At 50.4% G+C, this 9025-nt stretch overlaps 1 protein-coding gene across 1 annotated transcript; it reads left to right on the top strand.

Annotated features, from left to right (window-relative positions):
* The first annotated feature begins 2973 nt into the window (after positions 1 to 2973).
* LOC104523315 (torsin-1A-interacting protein 2) lies at positions 2974 to 8064 on the top strand. Its single transcript, XM_010165851.1, has 5 exons — positions 2974 to 3007; positions 5141 to 5443; positions 5591 to 5911; positions 6315 to 6479; positions 7298 to 8064. Exons 1-5 carry the CDS (start codon positions 2974 to 2976, stop codon positions 8062 to 8064), a joined length of 1590 nt encoding a protein of 529 aa, XP_010164153.1.
* The last annotated feature ends 961 nt before the right edge of the window (positions 8065 to 9025 follow it).

Here is a 9025-nt window from a genome sequence, read left to right on the forward strand (position 1 = left end):
TGGGATGTGAGATGGATGGCAACCAAGAGCAGGGCCCTCAGAGAACCTGGCCTCTGTAGATCAGCCACTCTGACTTTTTCCCTCCTGCTTTGCCATTCTCCCCAGTTTTACAGCCTTTACTGCGCCCAGTGAGAGGTTGGCCAGGATAAAAGAATGTGCTGTGTCTGCCAGGGAGGGAGGTGGACTCTGTCCCCTCCCAGCCACCACCAGCATGGTGGCTCTCTGCAGGTCACGGAGGAAGCCACTGCTGGAGAGAAGGAGCCATCCTACTGTCACTACTTGCACCATGCCCACGCACACCTCACGCCTCCTCACCTCCCTGATACAACCAGCATCAGTAATAACACTTACACACATGATACTCACTGCTTGTGTGGAGTGACGTACACATGTGTCTCATAACTGAGTGGTCACATTATGGTCAAGAGATGGACATGACCTTGGCCATAGGGCTGGGGGCAGCTCATGGAGGCCTGGAGAGAAGCAGAGGAAGCAGGGCACCCTCTGCCCATTCCTGTCCGGGGAGGGGCACAAACAGGGGCGCACACGGAGCCCCGTTTGGCTTTAGCACCCCAGTGCAAGAACTGAGGGAGAACAGAGCACAGGACAGGGCTGGGGGCTCCTGTACTTCACCTAAACGGCATCTCCCACAGCCAGGTACATCCTTGCCTGGTCCTGTACAAACTGCTTGTCCACCTGCTGCCCACACACGAGACTCATCCTTTTCTGAACCTCCTGACACTCTGCCTCCATGACCCCAGTGCCAGAAAGGTCCCAAAGTCCAACATAAAGAATTACTTTTTTTCTGCCCACCTGAACCCAACCTCCTACTTGTTTTACAAGTGTCTCAAGTCCTAGCATTGAGAGATTTGGTGAGCAGCAGCTCCACATCAGTCAAATTCCCCCTTCTGCTCTCCAAATTGAGGAGTCCCAGCCGTTTTGCCTCTATTCCCTACAAGCACTGCTTCAGTTGCCTTTCCCTGTGCTTTGTTTGCCGCTGGGCTCCTCTGGGATGGTAGCCAAAAGGCTGCAAGCTGACTTGGAGGTGGGCTGCAGTCTCTGAGCTGCTGCTTCCTGCGCTGATGGCTTTTCCTGGAGCATGTGTCCTGGGCAGAGGGGAACAGTAGACAGGGTTGGACCATACCTGTCCCCATAGCATCATTTTTGGGGAAAACATTGCCCAAACGAGGCCAGGAGCAACAACACACACTCCCTCTGACCTTCTGCCTGTTGCAATCTCTGGACCACACTGGAAGGGGAGCACTGGGGGGGACTCCCCATCCCTTAGCTGGTGCTAAACACACCCCATTTCACAGCACACAGCTCCCAGCCTCCCTGTGCTAGCACAGCGTGACAACTCCAGAGTCTGAGGTTTGCTGGCTACGTGTTTAGGGTTGGTTTTCTTGTGATACATTGCATCTTCATAAATCAGCTCTCAAAACTGTTTCTTCCTCAGTCATTTCATTGTTTAAATCCGTTACTTAAGGCAGGAAGAAGCCAGTCATCCAGTTTGCCTGAAGGAAAGCCCGCACGGCCGCGGAAATTCAGACATACAGCCAAAAAAAAAGAAGTTTCGTTTCCTGAACGCTCCAAAGAATGACTGCTGTTGACTGGGGAAAAGCCGTGCGCCTTTGGTCAGAAGAAGGGAAGGAAAACTACACCTCCCAGCAGCCTGCCGGGTGGCTGTGGAAGGGCAGGGTTCACTGTCACGTTGACAGCGGAGGATTAAGGGTGTGCGTTGAGGCCACAGGCTGTCCGGCCACCAGCAGAGCCAAAGGGTCTCTGGGAAGGGCAACTGAAGGGGCCAGTGCTGGCCTCCTCTTTTCATCCCTCTGCTTCACTTCGCTGCCCTGACTGGCTCTGAAACTTCCTGGGTAAGCATCTGACTCCGCGAGTGACTTTGTTCCTCTGACTTCCTTCTTCTGCCAGAGCGTCAGCGGCGGGAGCAGCACGGGGAAGGGAGGGACGAGAGCTGGGCGGCAGCGATTATACCCCCCCACACACCTCCAGATCTTGTATTTAGCAAGAAAACTCAGCTGTAGAGACAGTGGGGGTGGGGGAAGGTGCCCCCCTATGCTAGAAGAGCTGTTGAGAAGGCTGAGCTTGAGATTTTTGTACAGAAATCAGCACCAACTGCTTTTCATCGGGGAAAGTTTCTGGGGAGTTTTCCATGCCACTGGTTTTTCGGCGGGCAGGCGTTGCACTCGTGAAAGCCATCAACTTCCTGAGGTTACACCAGCGAGCCTCGCTCTGTCCTGCATGGCTCTGCGATCCCAAAACACTGGGGGGGTGTAGGAGAGTCAGGCTGTGGGCATTACTGGTCCCCCTGGGATGGGCACAAGGTCAGGAGGTAGTAATGGTGCTGCACAGGGGCCGGGCAATGTTTCTGCCAGCAGCTTTGCCTTCCAGCACCACCGACTCCTGATCCGACATGCTGGAGGCAGGAAGGTAAGGTGAAGCTGGCTCGTTGCTCTGTGTCAATTTGGCTGTGAGATACCAGATGCCCAAAAGCACGTGGGGCAGCCTGCCGAGCCCCAGCCTCCAGGCCTGCTGTCTCAGAGCACAGCCAAATCCATCCAAGTCCATCCGGATGAGAAACCAGTGCCTCACTCCACCAGCTTGTCCCGAGATAACTGTGGTTTGCGTTAGCCCTTGGGCTGCCAGGAAGGAAAATAGCTAATAGCCCTTAGGCTGAAGGTTCATGGTCATCAGTGGCATCCATCCATTTTCGCACCACGTTGGTAATTGTGGAGGGAGGAGCCTCCTTCTCCACCATGAATCACTGCTCCTGTGTCTCTGCTTATCAGGTTTTATGGGCGTTTAGTTGCAACTCCAGAGGCCAAGACAAGATGGTGTCTGTGAAGGTGATGGGACTTGGTCAGCCACTTGAACGGCAGGGAAGTACATCTCCTTATAGCCAGAGGAGCAAGTGAAACAAAACAACAGAAGCCAGAGCTTCAGGGGAGAAAGAAAATGGAAGAGAATCCAAGTGTGAACCTGCCTGGAGGTAAGTGAATCCTATGCTTACTCCATCTACTAGGAAGATCTCTTTGCAGGAAGATTTCAACAGTGACATGGGAAACCTAAGCAAAATAAAAATAAAAAAAATAAAAGAATCCTCTGCTTTCCAGGCCATGAAAAGCAAGTTGCTATCTTTTCTTGAAGGGTAAAAGATTAACAAGTTACTTTCAGTTTTGGATTCCTGTCAGTGACAGGTTTAGATTCTGTGTCCAGGATGACAGCACAAGGGGAAGGCTAAAGATGGAGCTCTAGACGAGGAGAGCTTTCTTCCCTGCATCCCAGTGCTTCCCATTTACAGATGCTTAGATAATAAACCAGTTTTCCACCACCTTTGGTTGGGAAACCTCTGAAAGAAGCAGGGCAAGGAGTACTGTTTGTGCCCAGCTTGAATAGCAGGATAGCTCCAGGTTCCTCATATTTCAGTTTCTACCATGTACTTTCATTCTCCAGGTGCCTTGTCATGGCTGCTACATACGAGTATTTCAGTGATACCGTGATGCTATAACCAGCTCAGATCCGTCCTAGGTGATCAGGATTGTTCCCATAATAATCAGCAATGAGGAATGTAAAAATCATGCTCCAAAGGACAGCATGTTCTGACACATGCCAAGTGCAGTTTTGTCTCTGTTTTCAAATGACTCCCAAGTTCCTTGCCATTTTTATCAGTCTTTATTCTAATTTTAGTATAATCATTTATGTCATTGCAGTGCTTGATCATTCATAAGCAATTTTTCACAAATAGCACCCAAAATTAGAGCTGCAGTTGGGTTTTGTAAGATTCAGAAGATGTTGCAACGCTTATGTTCAGCCTCAGAATTTCTCTATTGCATTATGCTCCAGTGTTTGCTTTTAATTATACCTTACCATAGCTCTTTGGGAGAGCAGCTCCAGAATAGGAGCAGAGAAGGACACAAGCAGAGCTGACATTAACAGTCAGAAGGGGTGTTGGCATAACTGTTCTGGCCAGTACTCAACAACAGCCTTAGAAATGTTTCAAATCAATCACTTGAATCTACCAGCCTAGGAAAACCCACTATCTGTGGACGATGTGGTAACAGATCCTACCACTTAACGAATGAATTGCCTGCCCACCCCACATAGGACAGCATGGGAGATGGCCTGGGATTGAGGTCACTTTCCTTCCAGCAGCCTGTACAGTGCTGTGTTTTGGATTTGGTGTTTAAAAAAAGATGCTGATAACACAGCAGTGTTTTGGCTGAACAACAGTTGTTGCTTCCCCCCCATGAACAAGCAAATAATCTGGGGTGGGCAGAAGTATTGGGCAAGGATCCAAGGTGGGCAAAGGGATGTTGCCTACAGTGTGACATCATGTTCAACAACAAAACTGGGCTACAGGAAGAAAGGGAGAGGGGGTTGGCTTCCCAGCTGGTCATTGCTCAAAGACTAGCTTGGCATCATAGAATCACTAAGGTTGGAAAAGACCTCTAAGATCATGGAGTCCAACCATCAACCCAATACCACCATGCCCACTAAACCGTGTCCCTAAGCGCCACATCTCCTCGTCTTTTAAATCCCTCCAGGGATGGTGACTCCTCCACTTCCCTGGGCAGCCTGTTCCAATGCTTGACAACACTTTCAGTGAAGGAATTTTTCCTAATATCCAACCTAAACATCCCCTGCTGCAACTTGAGGCCATTTCCTCTTGTCCTATCACTGGTTACTTGGGAGAAGAGACTGACACCCACATCACTCACTACAACCTCCTTTCAGGCAGTTGTAGAGAGCAATAAGGTCTCCCCTCAGCCTCCTTTTCTCAAGACTAAACAATCCCAGTTCCCTCAGCTGCTCCTCATAAGGTTTGTTCTCCAGACCCTTCACCAGCTTTGTTGCCCTTCTTTGGACATGTGTTGTAGGAGGTAGCCGGCGACTGTCTTTGCATTGCTTGTGATTTCCCCCCCCTTTCCTTCACCTGTTCAGCTTCTCTTGATCTCAACCCATGAGTTTTCTCACTTTTGGTCACCCTGTTCTCTCCCCCTTCTCACTGGGGGTAGATGTTTCTAAAATACAAGAACTGGGATTTTTACAGGGTGGTGGTAAAGCACTGGGTGTTCTTGACTCCTCTATGGCTAACTGAGCTTGTGAACTCTGATCCCAACAGCTGGGCCAGCCCAAGATAAGGTGGAGAGCACAGCAGAGCATCCTGTGCATCAAGAGCCCACCCAAGAAACACTTGAGCACCAAGTGACGAGCGGGTGGCCCAAGACCTCCTGCAAACCAGAGGACGACTCTTTGGTGTGTCAATCACCAGATGCTGATGGAGGAGAGACAACACTGTTAGATTCATCTGACCCCACAGTAGAGGAGAAGGTTCCTCAGGAAACTGAAGCATCACTGGAAGAATCTCCGAAGACAAGAGATGGTCTATCAGAAAGATCCCAGGAAGAAGATAACTTGGATGAAGGTGAGTCTGTCCCCTTCTATGTGTACAGCATTTCCAAAATGCTGATAACCTGGGCCCTTGCTTAGAGGGGGCAGAGCAGGAGAAAGGGTTCTTGGTTCTTGTGCTGAAAGAGATTAAGGGTAGGTCTGCAAATTTTATTCCCTACAGCCCAGCTGGCCCACAGTATAATGGACAGCAAAGGAGACAGCCTTGTCCACCAGGAAACATGGGAGGACCAGGAGACAAGCAAGCCATGTGAAAGCTCCAACACAGCAGAGGAAGATGCTTCATCAATAAGCAAGTTACTGAGCTCTGACAGTAAAATGACACATTTGGATGTGACTGCCACAGAAGATGTCACCAAGGGCCTCTTGGCAGAGGAAAGCACCAGTGCCCCTCTCCTAGATCAGAGGCCAAAAGAGCACACAGAGCAAGAAACACAGGAGAGCGGATCCCAAGGCACATTACGGAGCAGACACGGGATCAAAGGTGAGCTGGTGGCTGCACGCTGCTGCTCTGCCGCTGTGCACGTGCCTACGCTGTGCATAAGCATAAGGAAAATGGTTTGGTGAGATCTCTAGTGCCCATTGTGAGCTTTCCAGAGTCGAGCAGGAAAGAAGGTATAAGAAATAAACTGGCTTCTCTCTTTCTCTCTCTCTCCTTTGGCTATTGCCCTGCTTGGAAAGGCATGACACCATGCTGCACTCTGCATCGTCTTTCTCCTTTCCCTGCCCAAAAAGCAGAGAGCCAAGACTCAAAGCAGCATTAACCCAAAGCAGTACTCACTCCTAACTCAGCTGGGAGCTCCTGGAAGCTCTATTGCTTTTCTCATTACAGCCCAACCTCCCCATTCCCTCAACACTGCGTGGCACATTTCTTTCTCTTACTGTAGGGCACACAGCCCCAAAGCCAGAGGCTCAGTCCTGCTTGCAGAACGTCACCACCCAAAACACAGACCAGGAGAAGGCCAAAGAGTCCTTCTTGCTGAAAGGTGAGGAAAAGAAGCTTCCCTTGTGCATTACTCATCGACCAGAAGGCACTGATCGTCCAGGAACAAGTAATGAAGCACATTTAATTATTATTCTATCTCAGGACCTTTCACAGCTTTTTCTGAGGGTTTGAGGGGAAAAAAGCATCCTCTTAAGAAAAGGGTCAGTTTGAGCCTGTAGTAGCAGCTTTACCTCCAACTCCCCAGCCTCAAAAGTAGGCTCATCACGTTCAGCATGTCCTGGGAGGTCTGAGGCTCCTATGCCAATGGTCCCTTCCCAGTCTTCCTCTGTGTCATGGAGCCTCAAGCAGGAACCGTGATGCTGATCTGCACCACACATTTCTCCTGCTAGAAAGAGACCCTGCCTTGCCATGGAGAGGGATGCAAGCAGTTGTGTCTGGACCTCGCTGTCCTCTTTTTCTGGGATGGATCACAGTAGCCTTTCTTCACCCAGCATAGCCAAGAGGAAAGCAGTAAACACAGCATTTTAGCTGGGTCATACAGCTCCATATGTGGAGGTAGGTGCTCCAAATGGTTACAAACCTTAAAGAAAATACAGGAGGGGTAAAGAGAAGAAAGCTTGTGGTCAGCTGCAATTTCCCCAGGAAGTTTTGCACCCCAACAGTGAAGCTGTAGCCTTGCCTCCATCTCTGGAGCTGTAGCCACCCCAGCTGGTGTGTAGGAGCATGGGTCTCAACATGGATCAAGCAGCCTCTTCAGCATTCCTGAGCCCTCAGAGAGCATGCCAACCTGAACCACTGTCCTAGCGTAGGGGGGAACGTCTGAGAGGGGAAAAAGAACCCTGGTAGCTACTTTCTAGCATATTACTGCAGGTCACTTGGGACTGACTTCTGTTCCCCATCTGGGGTCTCTCCCCTGTTGAACAGGACTTGTCGTTGTGAGCCTTGTATTGCTCGGCTTCTGCATATTCTGCTTCGGCAACCCGACCTCCAAGTCCCAGCAAGCACCCAAGAACCCCACGGTGGAGGCCTTCCTGTCCCAGTTCAACCAGCTGCAGGACAGATTTCCAGGGCAGAGTCCCCACCTGTGGCTTCGTGGGCGTAAGTTCCTGCAGAAGCACCTCAATACGTCCCACCACACGCAGCCGGCCATCATCATCTTGGCAGCCGCCCGCAAGGCCGAGCAGACCTTGCGATGCCTTAGCACCCATGTGGCTAACACCTACTCATCCGCCCTCCACGCCAGCACTGTCCAGATCAGTGGTACAGATAAATCCAGGCTCCAGAGTGACCAGGCCAAGCTGGAGGTTGACTCAGAGCTGAGCTCAGCTTTCCAGGCTGGGGGCCGTGCTGCGGTGATACACCGCTTCGAGTTGCTGCCGGCGGGGGCCACCCTTATCTTCTACAAGTACTGCGACCATGAAAGTGCTGCTTTCAAGGACGTGGCCCTGCTGCTGACCGTGCTGCTGGATGAGGAGATGCTGGAGACCCACATCAGCCTCCAGCAGGTGGAAGAGAGGGTCCGTGACTTCCTCTGGGCCAAGTTCACCAGCACTAAGACCCCCAGCTCCTACGACCACATGGACTCTGACAAGCTGAGTGGGCTGTGGAGCCGCATCTCCCACCTGGTCCTACCAATCCATCCAGTACAGACCATCGAGAAGGGGGACTGCCATGTCCACACCAAACCTTAGGTGCAAAGGCTGCCAGAGCCCCGGGAAGGGTTGGAAAGATGGTCCTGGCTGACTCTGGTGCAGGCAGATGCACACCCAGTGCTATTTCTCTTCAGTTTGTTTCCTGTACCTTCCTGGGAAGAGTTGGACAGGTACAAGTTGATCCAGGCCATTTGGCCACCCAAATCCTGGAGGTGATAGCTCACATGCTTCCTTCTGGCAGATGAGAAGAGTGGATATTTTAAATTGCTAATTGCACAGGAGAACATCGCTGTGTGGGGAGGCAGGAGGGAAAACAGGACTTTGCAGGTAGTGTTTCTATCAGGAAATGCAGAAATAACGTACACAACTATTACACCAGAAAGATCCTTCAGTTCAGTAGCTCTTTCATTTCTCCCTGCCCCTCAGTTTGCTAATGTCGTGTACATCAATCTCACAATGTACTTTATCTAGAAGGTTTCCCTCTCTTCACAGGGAGCCACTGGAACACAGGAAACTCAAATTCCCCAAAGCCCAACATTTTGAAGGCATGCTTCAAAAAGAAAACCAGTTTGCTAGTCAAGGGTTTGACTAGTCAGTCCTGATAGAATCCCACTTGCACAGAGTGAATGACACTCAGCAAAGACCAGATCCTACATAGAGGATGTTCAAACAAACCTGCAATTCAGAAATCCCCTAAGCATCAATTATAAGAAATTAAACACTGCACTAAAGAGGGGGGATCCCATATGCCAGAGAATAAGCTCCAGAGACTGAGAATAATGAAACAGAAAGCACCTTACTGTCATTCTGAGAGCATGGAGCCTCAAGGGATTGCACAGGTGAAAGGATGAGTAAAACAGTTTAACTTAATGCTACCTCCGTAAAAAAAATAGTGCCCTCTCAATCCCTTTGCCACCACACAGCTATGACAGTCTCCTTGGGCTGATGCATCAGCTTTGGTCCTACATGACAGATTGCTCTTCACTTGGATCTGTGTGTA

This window comes from Antrostomus carolinensis, unplaced genomic scaffold (genome assembly GCF_000700745.2).
Source record: "Antrostomus carolinensis isolate BGI_N321 unplaced genomic scaffold, ASM70074v2 scaffold9304, whole genome shotgun sequence".
NCBI classification, from domain to species: Eukaryota; Metazoa; Chordata; class Aves; order Caprimulgiformes; family Caprimulgidae; genus Antrostomus; species Antrostomus carolinensis.

Coding starts and splice junctions, on each gene's coding strand:
- LOC104523315 (XM_010165851.1), top strand. CDS start 2,974: ATGGAAGAGAATCCAAGTGTGAACCTGCCTGGAG. Junction 3,008..5,140: donor AAGTGTGAACCTGCCTGGAG/GTAAGTGAATCC, acceptor TGATCCCAACAG/CTGGGCCAGCCCAAGATAAG. Junction 6,480..7,297: donor CACTGATCGTCCAGGAACAA/GTAATGAAGCAC, acceptor CCTGTTGAACAG/GACTTGTCGTTGTGAGCCTT.